Source organism: Petaurus breviceps, unplaced genomic scaffold (genome assembly GCF_028583685.1).
Source record: "Petaurus breviceps papuanus isolate PSGF00001 unplaced genomic scaffold, PetGlider_PUasm1.0 173, whole genome shotgun sequence".
In the NCBI taxonomy this organism is placed as follows: Eukaryota; Metazoa; Chordata; class Mammalia; order Diprotodontia; family Petauridae; genus Petaurus; species Petaurus breviceps.
The window spans coordinates 28,231,170-28,246,648 of record NW_027185759.1 but is presented as its reverse complement, the minus strand read 5'-3'; the positions used below and the strand labels follow the sequence as shown (position 1 = coordinate 28,246,648).

The following is a 15,479-nucleotide window of genomic DNA, read 5'->3' as shown; positions in this document are numbered from 1 at the left end:
GATTCTATTTGTAAACTAGCAAACTAAAGAATTGACTCTTCCGTAGGCAATGGAGAGCCCCCCGAGGTTTGAGAGCAGAAGGCAATGAAGGGAGATGTTCTTTAGAACAAGGGATCTGGCAGGCATGCCCATGCAGGTTGGGAGGAGGTAAGGCAGACATTGTCCAGGGCCTTTCCAAAAGGGAGCTTTCCCTTACATCAGCTATTCCCTTAATCTCCCGGAGTCATAGCCCCGAGGGCCAGAACCTGAGGTTTTTCGAGAAGGATCTGGCTTCTAGTAAATCATAAATGGGAGAGTTCTGAGTGGCAGTGACGAGACCATCCATGCACAAAGATGCCTCTGACTAGCCATGGCATGAATGAAGAATGATCTGAGAGGCAGGAAGACACATTCAGAGTCTACTGCAACAGTTCAGAGAGGTGATGATGAAAGTTTGGCCTAAGGCACTATTGGTGGGAATAAAGAGGAGGGGACAGATATAAAAGATACTGCAAGAAGAGAGTCCTGTCAAAGGACTTGGGAATGATGACCAAGAGATGAGGCGGAGATCTCTCCAAGTGAAAGGTGGTATCAAGCTTTCAAACATAGAACGATGCCACTGGCTGGGAGAGTAAAGTCAAGAGGGGGCACAGATTTTAGAGAAAGGGTAAATCAAAGGAGGGTTTCTATGGGGCAGGAGGAAGGAGGTATACAGCTGGTGGGAGGTGACAGTGAAGGGAAAAAAAAGAATTGAAAAAAGAATGTCAATGAAATATTGAACAATGAACAAAAGAGAATAGATTAGAAGTTCTCAAAGGGGACTCAGGCAAACAGAACAATTTCATCACTATCATGTTAAATTTAAAATACACCAAAAAAACCAAATTATGAAATAGTCACAATTTCCTATAAAATCCCCCATTTTATCTTTTGTATATTTGAAAATTCATATGCATTACAATTTGGATTTTCATCAGCACAGGGGCTCTTAGGGTTTTATATGTCCTGGAGCCCTTTGGCAGTCAGCCTAGCAAAGCCTATGCTTGCTTCTTATGGAAAGGAATAAAACAAAACACGTAGAACTACAAAAGGAAATCAATTAGATTAACATACAGTTACTGAAGTATTTTTTAAAACTGAATTCACAATGAAAGGTAAAGAGCCCCCTTCACTTGAAGAAACTCTCAGAAGTAACACATGACAAGCAATTATTGTTGGCAACAGGAAGTGGCAGAAATCACCAACTGCAGATCAGAATTCTCTAGGCAAATATTTTAACACCCCATCCCCAGGAACTCCCAGGCTTGAAAACTGATTGAGTGGGGCAAATGCTTGTCCGCCATGCCAGTCAGCAGCAAGAGTCCGAGAGATCAGCATCCACAAGTATGGAGACTGAGGAAGCCATGCAAGAGATGTTACAATGTTAGCCTGTACCAAGTAATCACTTGGTACATAAAGGTTGGTCTCCCTGACTACAGAAGAGGTAGAAGCTGGCATGTACCACCTCTTGTCTGCCATGGAAACAAAGCCAAGAACTTTTCATGAAAACTGGTTTCCCTCGAGATTCTATCAACCAATGGATCCTTCTAACTTCTTGCAAAACTAAGCTTTTAAAACATTATCTGAAGAAGGTAACATTCTTCAAAGTCTCCAGTTTAGGTTCCTCAGAAGAAATCTCTAGTCTCTTTCCTTGGGGAGGATTCAGTAATGGTAAAAATGGTAACTGAGATGAAGCAAAGACGACAAGATGTAAGAGGGCAGGGAATGTTTCATGTTGGTCTTTGTATCCGTGGTACCAAGCAGAGGGTGTGGCATATGGTAAGCACTTCCTTGCTACACACACTGAATTCAGCTGACTAAGTGACAGCAGCAGAATTTTGAGTACAAAATGGCCACGGCGAACAGGCATGATTGTGACGTTATTTTTTAAGGTTTAATGGTACCTTTTTACAATTTCCCGAAGTCTCTCAAATGTCAGAAGTTGACAATGTCACCATAACAATGAATTCATTTACTCCGGCACCACAAATATCTCAAGGTGAAAAGAAAGGTTTTCTAAATGTGTGGAAACTATTGAGGAAAAGACCAAACTGAAAATGCAGTCATGTTGTAGGCACAGCATACAACTACCCCCCTGGAGCTTGGCCAAGATGGTAGGATAGACTTTCTCAACTGCTAGAATTAGGAAAAGCTTTAAATCACACTATTTCATAGTTACAAACACACTGGCGCTGGAGTGAAAAACACTGTCCTCTGGGGAATCACCAACATTTTCTTCAGGCTGAACATCAGCTCTGAATGGATCAGAGCCTTGGGTGCTTGGCTGGGAGCCATGGAAATGTTTCCCATTCCTCCTTATGTGGACAGAAACATTTGGAGAAAACTCTATCTCTGTTGTTGGCCATATGCCCTATGAATAAGGTGGAGGAAGCGCCATGCCAAATTTAACAACACGCATTTATTAGGTGCTGAATATGTGCCAGGCAGGATGCCAGACAATGGAAAAACAAAGAAAAAATAAGGTGGTCCCTACTCTTGAGGAGGTTACATTCTTAGGGGGTCAGTTGATGGGGGGAGAGGAGGGGAAGAACACTAATAACCCTGGTGGGAGGCAGGGGAGATTAGGAAAGGTCTCAAGCAAGAGAAGGCCTTTGAGTCTGAGGTTAAACATTGCCCAGCCCAAATCTGGCCAGCCCAGTTATCTCTGTTCAATTAATCAGGCTAAAATGATATCCCAGTCAAGCACAATCACATCCTCTCTCCCTCTTCCTCCATTTTCTGCTACCTTCCCCTAGAGAAGAAAGAGACAAATTCTTCCATTAATAATGAACCCTCAAGGATTCAGTCCCTCCTACCCCAGCATCCCTTAGCTACCAAACCAGATTCACTGAATTAGAAGCATTTAAAAAATTTTATTTGTTTTAGATTTCTCTTTCTCTTAATATGCATCTCATACAGGTTTATTAACAAATACATTTTATTCTGTTGGATGACCCTGGAATATTGAAGATCTGGCATTAACTTTATCTCTTTGGCCTCTTATGTCTCAAAATCCTTCTGTTGTGACCTTCCCGACACAGGATGGCTCAAACTTTTTAAGACTGACTAGGATTTATTGTTCTATGGTTTGAAAAAAAAGAATCCCTATAGACTTTTAGTCTTACTTATTTATTTTGTGAGGTAGTTGGACTTAAGTGACTTTCCCAGGGTCACATAGCTAGTAAGTGTCAAGTATCTGAGGCCAGATTTGAACTCAGGTCCTCTTGACTCCAGGGCTGATGCTCTATCCACTGTACCACCTAGCCACCCCTAGACTTTTATTCTTAAACAATTATCTTGTTTTATTTTATCTTATTAAAGTTTCATTGATGCCTATCATTTTTATGTCATGGTGAATTACAGATTTGCCCATTCCCAGGCAGGCATCCCTTGAAACAAGGAGAAACAATTATTAAGCAAAATGGAACATGGAAACATGGTGGGAAGGTGTGAAACAAGATTGTTCCTAGAGTGCCTCCCTCCCATTCCTCAGGGGGAGAGGGAAGGCCATGTCCTCATCTCTTTTCGGGGGTAAGACTGACTATTACAATCACAAGGCACTTAGTTTCCTTGTAGTGATCTTTTCATCTAAATGCAGTCGGTCTAAGTCAGTTCATACCCCTGTCCTTTAGGAATTTATAGTCCGGGGAAGGAGAAAAAATATATACAAAAATAACTATAACACACGTCTCTGAGCATAATTTTACTCTAGTCCATAGAAACAAATTACTTTTCTTGTTAAATTTCCCTGGACTAAATCAACTACATTGCAGGAAAACAATCATTGCACAGAGAGGGTTAATCATCATCCTGAATGGGCCTCTTGGAACTAAAATTGATTTTGAAAATAATGGTCATGTCTTACCAGACAGAGCACTGAAATCTGCATTTCTGTTGAAAACTTCAGAAATCCCCAGGGCCTTCAGGACATCTTTGAGGTCAATCTCCTGCTCTACGGTGAACCTGTGGAACAGATAAGAAAACAATCCATTTTAAGTCTAAGGACAGCTCCAATGAGATGGCAGGTGTTGGGGAGAGCATGTAATCACTGCAGAAATCGTAACCAGTAAGCAGCCCAAGCCTGCTCTGGAGTACAGGTGACATCTGATTGTTGCTGATAAAAAGGAGGCCTTCAAAGCAGAGACCAAGATACCTCAGAGGGAAGACCGAGAGAGGAAAGATTAGGCTCGCCAATCAGACACCCCTGTCTATTTGAGGCAGCAATACTATATCTTCCATTGCAGTGGGACAAAACCAACCGATAAGACCTGGCTGGATTACCAAGGATTTTCAAAATCAAAACTCATTTGCCAGGCAGATACCCCAGTTGGGCTGTGAAACTGGAGGTGCCTTTCCTTGTATTCATCCTTGGATGCTGCATTCCCCTGGTGACCACCCTCACTATTTTGTGGTTTCCCAAGGAAGAGTCTCAGAATAAATGGATTCAATTCAGAATTCTCCAATATCACTGACTCCGGTGAAACCCCAAAACAAAGAAGCAACAAGCAAATGAGATTTCTCACTTGGTTGCTTTTATGTGCCAGCCCACATGCCCAGGGGCAGTGTGGTCTAATGGAGAGAAAGCTGGGCATGAAGGTGGAGATTCAGATCCCTCCATGGTCACTAGCTGGCCGTGTGACCTTAGGCAAGTCACTTTAACTTCTTTTTACTTTGGTTTTCTCCTCTGTAAAAGGGGGAATAATAACTCTAGCTCTTAACTCCCAGGGTTGTTATGGGGCTTAAAAAAAATAATGGGTGTGAAGTGCTTTGCAAACTTTAAGGTGTCATAGAAGGGTTTATATCATTATGATTAGTTATTGCTATTGCTTCCTTCCCAGGTGCACTAACCACAGCGATCAGCCCACTTTCATGATGGCCAACATAATTCTGAGAAAGTTTGATAGCCCTTGAACCATGAGCCATGGTACCACATCTCTTTTTTTTTTTTCAATTTATTTTCTTTTTTTTTATTAATTCTTTAATTTATTAATTTGTTTGTTTCCTTTTAGTTTACAGGATTCAATTCCACAATTCCTTGAATTTCACATTTTGTCCCCCTCCCTCCCCTCTCCCCCATGGCGTCTTATAATCAAGTATAGGATCTGTAGATACTTTCACATTATACAATGGTCAGGTTATAAGGATGGATTGTACCAGCTGGAATGAAAAATGGTACAGAGGACATAAAATCAAATAAGAGAACAAAAAAGATCAGGTATTTTGCTTCCACCTGGATATAAATTTAGTTCTTTCTAGTTCTTTCTCTGGATGCACGTTTTTCTCTCCATCATGCGTCTTTTGGGATTGACTTATATCCCTGCATTGTTGAGAAGAGTCCAGTCTATCAAAGTTGGTCATCACACATACGTTGTGTCTGTAATTGTGTATAAATTCCTCCTGGTTCTGCTCTTCTCACTCAGCATCAGTTCTTTTAAGCCTCTCCAGGTAAATATGAAGACCGCCTGCTCCCCGTTTCTTATAGCGCAATAATATTCCATAACATGCATATACCACAACTTGTTCAGCCGTTCCCCAATTGATGGACACCCCCTTAATTTCCAATTCTTTGCCACAACAAAAAGAGCTGCTATAAACATTTTTCATGGTACCACATCTCAAAAGCCTCTCCCTTTGGCTAGTGATGCTGAGCAGGGATCCCTGACCTTTTTGTGTGGCATAAACCCCTCCTCTGGCCATGAGTAAAGCTTGGGAACCCTTTCTCAGAATCACGTTTTTAAATGCATAAAACAAGACACATAGGATTGCTAGGGAAACCAAGTATACTGAAATACAGCTTTCAAAATATTTCTTAAAAACTTTACAGCGTTCAGGTTAAGAACCCTTAGGGCAGGGAGTGTTGTTTTGTGAGACGAAAATAAGAAGGAAAGGACAAAAATGTTCAATCCTATGATAAATGGATGGAAGTATATAGCTGAAAAGAGTGGCCATGAGAGAACAGATTTCAAGCTGGAGGGTAACTCAGACTTTCATTTTAGAGCGGAGACCTGCCCAACTTCACAGCCATAGTCAGGGACAGAAGCAGGAGTCAAACCTAAGCCCCATGTCTTCTTCCACAGCAATGAGCTTTTGGTTACAACTCAAGCTACTTGGTGAGATGTTCAGGATTCCACACACCCTATGAAAAGGGTGTGCTTGGGTCTCCCTTTTTTGTGCTCAGTTCTTATGGGGATGTGGCCATACTCAAGATTTCTACCTCATACTATCAGTTGAGGGGAAAGAGTACTGGAAGAGGAACTGGGTTCAAATCTGGCCTCTCTCAACTCCCAGCAGGAACTTGGGGAGGTCCCTGGGTCCCTGTGTCCTAAAGGGCCTTGTTTTGTGTCCCTGGTGCTAAGCACAGTGTTAAGCACATAGTAGCTACTTAATAATCGATTATTTCCTTCTCTTCCTTCCTTTCCAGATGTTTTTCTATGTATTGATTGGCTTTGCTGAATTTTTTTTCTCTTTTTATTTTTTTAAAAACATTCTTTGTTAAGAGGATGGCTCTCTGGGAAAGGGAGGGAAACCAGGTAATTGAGATGATGTAAAAACAAATAATATCAATAAATTGTGGAATTCAGTTCTACAGAGCAAGAGGAAAGTAGAGTGAGGCCGATGAGAACAAGAGAAGGAAAGGAGACCTACTGCCCAGAAATTAAACAAGTAAGACTCATCAGTAAAGGAGGTAAGTCTTAAGCCAGGGCAGAAAGAGAAGAGGGAAACTACATAAAGTTGAATGGTATCTCAGCCAGTGAAGTCCTCTGAAGGTCATATTTCAGATTACAGGAGAGGCATCCCATTCCTTCATCCCTAAATCCAAACACTCTGATGGCAGAGAACCAGTCTGAGAATGTGGAATTCGAAGAAAAAAATAGAGACAACGTCAGAAGGTACTTCTATGTCAGTACTAAGCATTTAAGAATTTGAAATTGCTTTTAGACAATTCTTGAAGCCCTAATAGCAGGCTAGTTGGACCAGGCTTGCAACTATGTACGCCATAGGGTACAAATGCTGATGGCTGCTACTACATTCAGGACAAACAGCAAGGGGTGGTAAAAAGGGTGTTCAGCTTACAGTCAGGAAAACCTGAGTTCAAATCTTCCTGAGACACTTATTGGGCACCTAATACCACTGAGACTTAGTTAGAAAACTAAATACGTAACCTCTAAAGACAAGACAATGAAAAGAATCCTAAGTGAAGAGAGTTGGACAGTCTTTGCTTGGGTCCAGACTCATGAAGAAACCCAATTACTATCCAGAGTGCATATTAACTCTTCTCAGGTCCAGTTTGGCCTTCAGGGGAAAAAATCAAAAGCAAAAGGCCGAGAGATTGTTTTGTATTGTTAGGTAGTTTTAAATTTAAGTTATAAACAAGTTGGCAGTAAAGACCAAAGCTGTCTTCAACTATTACCTGGTAGTTCTCTCCAAAGCAGTGAAAATTCAACACAAAATTTTATAGAATTCCTGTCAAAATAGGAAAAGTATGATTAACCCTGCCTTGTTTAGTAATTCAAGAACTAATACAAACTAGTAAACGAAACTGTCCACTTCATAATTGGATAGAATCTTTCAGAAAATGAAAATTTAATTTTCTTCTGCTAGAGTCTTTCATTTTTCAGTGGACAGGGCCTGTAGGTCACATTTTCTGGTGAACATGTTTGAGTCGTAACATAAAATATTTATGAAGCATTTACTTAGTGCACTGATAAAATCTCATCTCCTGTCTCTAAATCCTAATAGGCACTCAGCACATGAAGCTATTGCCATTGTCCCTAGAATTCCAGGGAGGCAAGATAAGTATCAGCAAATCTAATCAAATTCTTTGATGTTACAAGAAAGAAAGAGGGGAAGGGAGAGGAGGAGAAAGAGGCAGAAGAAGGGAAAAGGAGTAATGGAGGGAGAGAAAAAGAGAGAGAGGAGAGAGAGAAAAAAAAGCAATGTATTCTAAATGATTATTTTAATAGTTTAGCTCATTTTGAATTTGACATGACCTGAACAAAATGGTCCATGATCAGCTCACTTATAGTTAATATAAGATTAACTAATAATGCTCTAGGGTCAAATACATTAGTTTTCAAGATCAAGTATTTGATGACTAATTGTTTTCAAATGACAACATCTAACTGGAAAGTCATTCTCTCCCTGAGGACACATTTGGTGCACAGATAAAGTGCGAGGCCTGGAGTCAGAAAGACCTGAGTGCAAATTCTGTCTTAGATGCTTCCTAGTTGTGTGACTTTGGGTAAGTCACTTAACTTCTGCCTCAGCTGCCTTATCTGTAAAAATGGGGATAATAATAGCACCTAACTTTCAGAATCAAATGAGATCATTGTAAAGCACTTAGAATGGCAACTGGTAATAGTAAACATTAGTTTTTGTTGTAAATGGTCCTCATACAAAGATGTCACTGAGGACACTAGTGAAGAAAATGTCATCAGCCCTTGTTAAAAAAATAGCTGGGAGAGATACTTACCATGCTAAGAGTCTGGAATCAAAAAGATCTCAACAGATAGAAATGATGGACTAAATTGAATAAGATAAAATTTCTATTTGTCTAGACTTTCCATAATGATAAATGTAAAGCTCTATCATTGAGGTTTTCTTTTAATTACTTTCCAAGGATAGGTTAGGGGAAGCATTGCTGGACAAGTCTGTCTGAAAAGGAGCTAGGGGTTTTAGTGGATTGCAAGTTCAATAGATGTCAAGTGAACATGGAATTCTAAGAAGGTGATATGGTCTAAGGCTCCATTAGGAGAAGCACAGGGTCCAGGTGGCAGCTAGGATGAAGGTGGGGTCATATTGTTCTAAGAGGATGATGTTATTGGTGAGCAGAGGTTAGTGGGTGAAGAACTGTAGGCTAAGATTCTGGTGGACAGGGGAGGCACGGGCTACATCCACATGCTCCCATCACATCGGCTAGGACTGATATGAACATGGAAGCAATGGTGCAGATCTGGGGAAGCTAGGGTTAACCTTGCTCCTAGATGGACTGAGCTGGAACCCAGCTTCCTTTGGGAAAGAAGAATAGCAAAGGAGCTTTTAGGACTTTGGGGGAGAGTTCCTGAGACCTAGGTCACCATTTTGCACAGTGACTGGCACATAACAAGGGTTTAATAGATATTAGTTGACTGACTTCTTTTAACCTTCTTGCTAGAGGCTTTTATCTGCTTTGATCTTCCTTGGACTTTTCTTTAATTGCTTTGAGAATTGCTTTCACTGAGGCATTTGAATATATGTTGTATTAAATGGATCATTGGTGTTTCTTTGAGTGATGCATTAGCCCAAATGCAGAACAGTCACTTAGACAACGAGGGAGAACATGCTAATCCTATTGTCTTCTGTCCTGGTCTGCTTACCTCCGAAAGGTTCATTTCATAAGGAACATCGATAACCTGGAGAACGTGGTAACTGGGGGGGAAACTCACCATGATACTATTTGGTGGTTATTTAAAAAGCCTGGCAAAGTTTGGTCTAGAAAAAACCTGGGTAAGGGTGGGAAGGTCTGATGATGGTATTCAAATATCTGAAGGACTTCCTCATAGAAAAGGGATTGAACCTGTTCTGGTTGGCCCTAGACAGCAGAACAAGTGTAGTGACCCTCCATTTTGTGAACATCCCCCATCTCCCCCCATCACAGGACAGCTGCCTACGAAACCTGCCCAAAGCCAACAAAGCCCACCTAGGCAGCAAACCTGCCCAAACCTGCTACCTGAAGCCCATAGCCCCACCCCCACTTCTGTTCAGTTCTTGAAATAGATTTGGGAATTTTCCCGTTGGGCAACAAACCGACCACTGGGCAACAATCGTTAAGCAACACTATCCTTTGGCTTCTGTATCTTCCCTGCTTGCTCCCCTTAGTAACATTTACATTGTGGCTTTTGTCTATATAAACCCCGAGATGTATATGCTTGGGGCTGCCCGGTTTGGGCACATGACCCCCTGGCAGTTCCCGGGTTAATTATGCTCTACATTTAAATTGTAATTAAATTAAATTAAATTACAATTAAAACTCTATTTAAAATGATCAATTTTCTCACTTGCTGTCATTTCATGTTACAACACAAGGAAGAAATGGGGAGAAGGCATGAAAAAGATCTGTTGTTTATTTAAAGAAGGACTTCCCTTTAAAAGTATAATGGATTCCTTGGGAGGTAGAGAGTCGTCCTGTAAAAAGCCTTCAAGCAAAGGCTGAAGATTTGCTGGATGTTTGGGGGACATTCCTATAAAGGTCAACTAGAAAGCTTCTGAGATCATTGTAACCAACTTTGTAATTCAGGGACATAACCCTTGATTTTGTACAAAATCTGTAAAAACTGTCAAAAACAATTTGTCTGACTTTCCAATCTCCCTTCATGCTCTGTTGATCATCTACAATGTATTTTATATATGTATGTATGTACACATACATTATATACATTCATGTGTATATACATCTATGAGACATGTGTTTGCATGTGGTCTCCCTCCCTCCTACATAGACTGTGAGGTCCTGGAGAGCAGGGACTGTCTTTTTACCTTTCTTTATTTCCCCAATGCTTAGTACAATGCCTGGAACACAGTAGGTGCTTCATACATGTTCACTGACTTGACTTCAACTCATTCCATCAATATTCCCTGAGTACCTACTAAGTACAAGACCTTGTTATAATATTTCATACATCTCTGAATTAGCAAAAGCCAACTATCAATTATGACTCTAAAGAAACACAGCATTCCATTTACAATAAATACAAGTCTTTAAAAAATTCCTGGAATTAACAATTAGTATAAAGTAGCAACAAGACCTTTTGGCCTTTTAGGGCCATTACATTCCTTATATTTATCAACACTTATTGCTAGTGTTAAGCACACCATTAATTGAAAACATAGAATGAGCACCTGTTTTCTCAGCATCTTTCCTACATATATTCATCTCTGTACTTCATAGCTTAGAGAACACCAAGTTTAAGTGTCTTCAGGGTAAAGTAGAAAACAGAAGGGCTGTAAGACAGTGAACAGTTCACTGCCTGTGGGCTACAACACTTTGGCAAAGTGGTCTCTGGGTCTGTATTCAGGTAGCTAGTTGGTTAAGTGAGGAGAGTGTGAGACTTGGAAGCAGGAATATTGGGAATTCAATTCCTGCCTCACACTCTTACTAGTTAGTGAACCTGGACAAATCACTTAGCTTCTGTTTGCCTCAGTTTCTCCATCTGCAAAATGGGGATAATAACAGTATTTAACAATTATCAAATAAGATAAGTGTAAAGCATTTTGCTGACCTTAAAGTGCTAAATAAATGCTAGGTATTTGAATCAATGAATATATACCTTCTGTAGACTGAATATGCCTCACACACTATCTACTGTGATTTTTTGAAAAGAACATACTGTTTAATTAAAGTTCAATTTCATTTAAATGCATGGCTAAATCCGTTGTAGCTTTCTGTCATTACATATCTTCTCAGTCCATGGAGATAACAGCATAATTATTATCCCATGGGCATATCCATGGGTATTTTTTTCAACTGTAAAAGCAGCTCATCATAGTAGGGGCCAGGGGAGGAAAGAAGGCAGCAAATATTTATTTAATGCTTACTCTGTGTCAGGAAGTTGTTGTTCATTCATGTCCAACTCTTCACGGCCCCATTTGAGGCTTTCTTGGCAAAGAAAATGGAATGCTTTACCATTTCCTTCTCCAGCTTATTTTTGAGAAAAGGTAACTGAGGCAAATAGAGTTAAGTGACTTGCCCAGGGTCACACAGCTAGTAAGAATCTGAGGCTGGATTTGAACTCAGGAAAATGAGTCTTCCTGACTCCAAGTCTGGCACTCTTATCTACTGTGGCACCTAGCTGCCCCTACTGTATTAACCAGTAGGGTTACAGATAAAACAAAACAAAACAAAACAAAAGCCAAAAACAAACAAAAAAAAGACAATTCCTGCCCTCAAGGAACTTACAGTCTAATGTGCGATTTGTATCCCCCAGTGGATCAGTCAGTCAACAAACATTCACTAAGGCATCTACTATGTGGGAGACACTGTGCTAAGCAATGGGGGCACAAAGAAAGGCAGAAGGCAGCTTACAGTGGGACAGGAAGCTTCTGGAAGGCAGGGGCGGCGTCATCCTTTGCACCCCAGTGCCAAGCCCATTGATGGCCTGGAGGGCTGCAAGCACCCACCCAAAGCCTCTCGGAAGACTCACCTTGGGAGATACACTTCCACCTTCTGCTTCTTCACTGAGCTGGCCCATTCTTCAATCAGCTGAGGCTTCACTAATGGCTCCAGGGTGACCAGGGGGACTTCTTGTCTGGACAGAACCAGCATCATGCTTATTTCATCCCCTTCGTAGGGTATTTCCAAAACTTGATAGATGCCACCTGCCTCATTGGAGCCATCGCTAAATTCCCCTAAAAAGCAAATGAAAGGCCATAAAAAACCAAGTTAAATGGACCACAGCAAACAAAGCTTCTTGGATCCATTCCACAGTTTTCTTTCCAATCTGAAAATAAGGGTTTATTTGGAACTGTGACTCAAATTAAAGAGAACTCAAGGATTTGTGTGCACTACTTTGCTCTAAATAAAGTACCTCTCCCCCAGTGTTCCAACCACTGTCCTACTAAGATTTACTATAAAATTTAAAATTATGTATAGACTCACCAAGTGAACATCATCATAATAATGAACAAAACTTCTCTGGGGAAAAGAATTTTAATTAGCCTCAAGACACTTCAAAAAGTGGATAAACTGATAATTCAACTACAATGAGAGCCCAGGGAGGTCACAGAACATAGCTGTAGAGCTGAAAATGGTGTCAGAGTGTCATCTCATTATGTGAAAGATAAGGATACTTAATCCCAGATTAAGGGCAGCTAGGTGCCATAGTGCATAGAGCACCAGGCCTGGAGTTAGGAAGACCTGAGTTCAAATCTGGCCTCAACGCTTACTATCTGTGTGACCCTAGGCAAGTCATTTCACCGTCTTTGCCTAAATGAGCTGGAGAAGGAAATAGCAAACTACTCTTTGCCAAGGAAACTTCAAAAAGGGTCATGATGAGCTGGATCTGACTGAACAATAAAAAGACCAGACTGGTGAAGGGACTTCTCCAAGGTCAAACAGCTAATAAGTAGCAGAGTTGGGATTCAAATCCAGATCTTCTGATTATAAATCCAGTGCTCTTTTCACTACAACAGGCTGTCTTCTGCATAGCTACACTGTACTCACTGTGCTACCTGGCATGTTTGGCATGATTGAGAAATCTAAATTAGGAAACCGGCTTTGCTTGGCCCATGCAGATCTGGCCAAAGGAAGAGAGATGTTTTCCAAACACGTGTTACGATTTCAAATGGACTTGGCTATTGAAGGCAAACAGAGCGACCCAATCTTTAAATGGATTGGTTCCAATACTGCTCTATGACAAAAGTCCAAAGAGTATAACTAAAGGCTGTGAAGTGACCGTTTCAGGTTTTTTGTTTCTCTTCTTTGTCAGTCACCAAAAGGGCAGAGCCGTCCAAAACTCATACTAACCATTCAATTCTCTCTTTTTCAAAGCAGATTTTACTCTTTCTTCCTTGACTAATGGTTTAGTTTAAACCCCTTGGCTCCTTTCAAATTTAGTAACTGATTATAGGTATAATCAATTGTTCATTTTCATCTACATGCACCATATTCCACATCTACATCATTAGACTGTAAGCTACTTGAGGGCAGGGACTGCCTTTTGCCACTTTTTGCATCCCCAGCACTTAGCACAATGCCCGACACATGGAAGGAGCTTAAATGTTTATTTATTGATGGATTTATCACTTAAAAATTCCAACACAATGCCAGCTATTGCTGGGAGCAAGAATACCCCAAACTTCTAAATCACTTTAGAACAAAGTCTTAGGCAAGCTAAATGGTTCCCTGAAAAACATACAAAAGCCCAAAGGATATTTTTTGTCAGCACTCCTCAAAAAGAAATCCTCAACTGAGAAACTGTCTCTGCAGGCGTCATCTGCCCTCTCATGAAAGCATCATGTATAGGAATGTCATTGTAGGCATCCTCAAAGTATGCAACAGAAAGGTAAAAAGCCTTTCTGAATAAGACTAAGTCTGTTGCATTGTATCCCAAGCTTCACTGGCAGTTTTATATAGAAATCTATTGGACTAGTTATATGTTGAGAGGAAAAAAGTTCAATGTACAGCCCACATGTTACACTGGTATCCAGAGAATGTCAAGAAATTGAGGAGGCTCCAGCATGTTGGGTATTGTCCTGTGTAAAATGTATAGGAGGTCATGGAAAAAAAGTCTCCTGGAATCAAGGCAAGCTTGGATGAGTTGCTGGAGGGAGTACGTACCCAGTGAGATCACATAGCTGTTTGAATATCGGTGTCCCAGGAGCCTCTTAGCACATCACTAAGGTACAAAGTGACTATCTACCTGGTCCATGCTGAGGTCTCTACTTACCATAATAAAACTCTCCTTGCTGGTACATCATTGGAATCTGAGCCTCACTTTCATCATCCTTCGTGAAGGAGAAGGTTCTTGTATTTTCAGGTCTAAATTGGGACTTCCAGTTCCCCTTAAAGTAGACGGCATTGATGAGGGCCAGGTGAGTTAAAGAGTTGAAGTCTCTTGGTAATACCAGATCCTTCACTAGACCTGATGAAGGAGAAATGAAGAAAGGAGCAAGTTGAACAGCTGGGAGCAGAGAAGGAATATGTGGAAGAACAAGGGGGCTTGAAAGAGGTAGGAGGAAATTCCACCCACAAAGTAAACATGAAGCCAAATGATCACTTTTCCTTTCTGAAAGGTACAGTGTTGAAATCCATGTTTAGCTTTAAGAATTCTACAGGAGGGGCGGCTAGGTGGCGCAGTGAGTAAAGCGCTGGCCCCGGAGTCAGGAGGTCCTTAGTTCGGTTCTGGCCTCAGACACTTACCACCCACACAAAAAAACTAGCCGTGTAACTTTGGGCAAGTTACTTAACCCCAAATGCCCTCCAAAAAAAAAAAAAAAGAATTCTACAGGAAGACACCAAAGACGTTTGGTTCCATGACCTTGTTCACACTAACATTCTGTCCTGTGGCTACTAAAAACATCAATAAAAGGACCAAAGTCCTTTCCCATTAGAACACTTCTAGAGCACACTTGGGGAGTAGCTCCCAAAATAAATGAATTGGTTTTAATTAGATTAAAATAAACAGGTGCATGAGACACAATGTAAATATATTTCTCCTTAATCATGGACACAGACAAGGGTATCACAGGAAGACTGGCTTGGACAGCTTGTGGTCTGCTTTGCTGGAAGAAATGCCCATAGTGATGAGATTCTAGCTTTGTTGAAATACTGAATCATGACTGCTTTAGTTTGGGTAGGGCTGTCCTGGCTGTGGCCTCCAAACACATTTTTCTCTAAAATGACAATTCTGTGCTTGGGCCTGAAATCGCTTAAAAAAAGAAGCAAGCTCCTTCATAAAAGTGTGTAGACAAAAAAATTCTCAATA

At 40.8% G+C, this 15,479-nt stretch overlaps 1 protein-coding gene across 2 annotated transcripts in view; it reads right to left on the bottom strand.

The window, feature by feature from the left end:
- SERPINI1 (serpin family I member 1) overlaps positions 1-15,479 on the bottom strand; it is a 99,734-nt gene that overhangs the window by 15,810 nt on the left and 68,445 nt on the right. For both annotated transcript variants that reach the window (XM_069083534.1, XM_069083533.1), the window contains 3 exons: positions 14,442-14,636; positions 12,198-12,402; positions 3,884-3,981 (listed from right to left, as the gene is read on the bottom strand). In XM_069083534.1, coding sequence (XP_068939635.1) covers positions 3,884-3,981; positions 12,198-12,402; positions 14,442-14,636 — 498 coding nt within the window. The remainder of the gene's footprint in view (positions 1-3,883; positions 3,982-12,197; positions 12,403-14,441; positions 14,637-15,479) is intronic.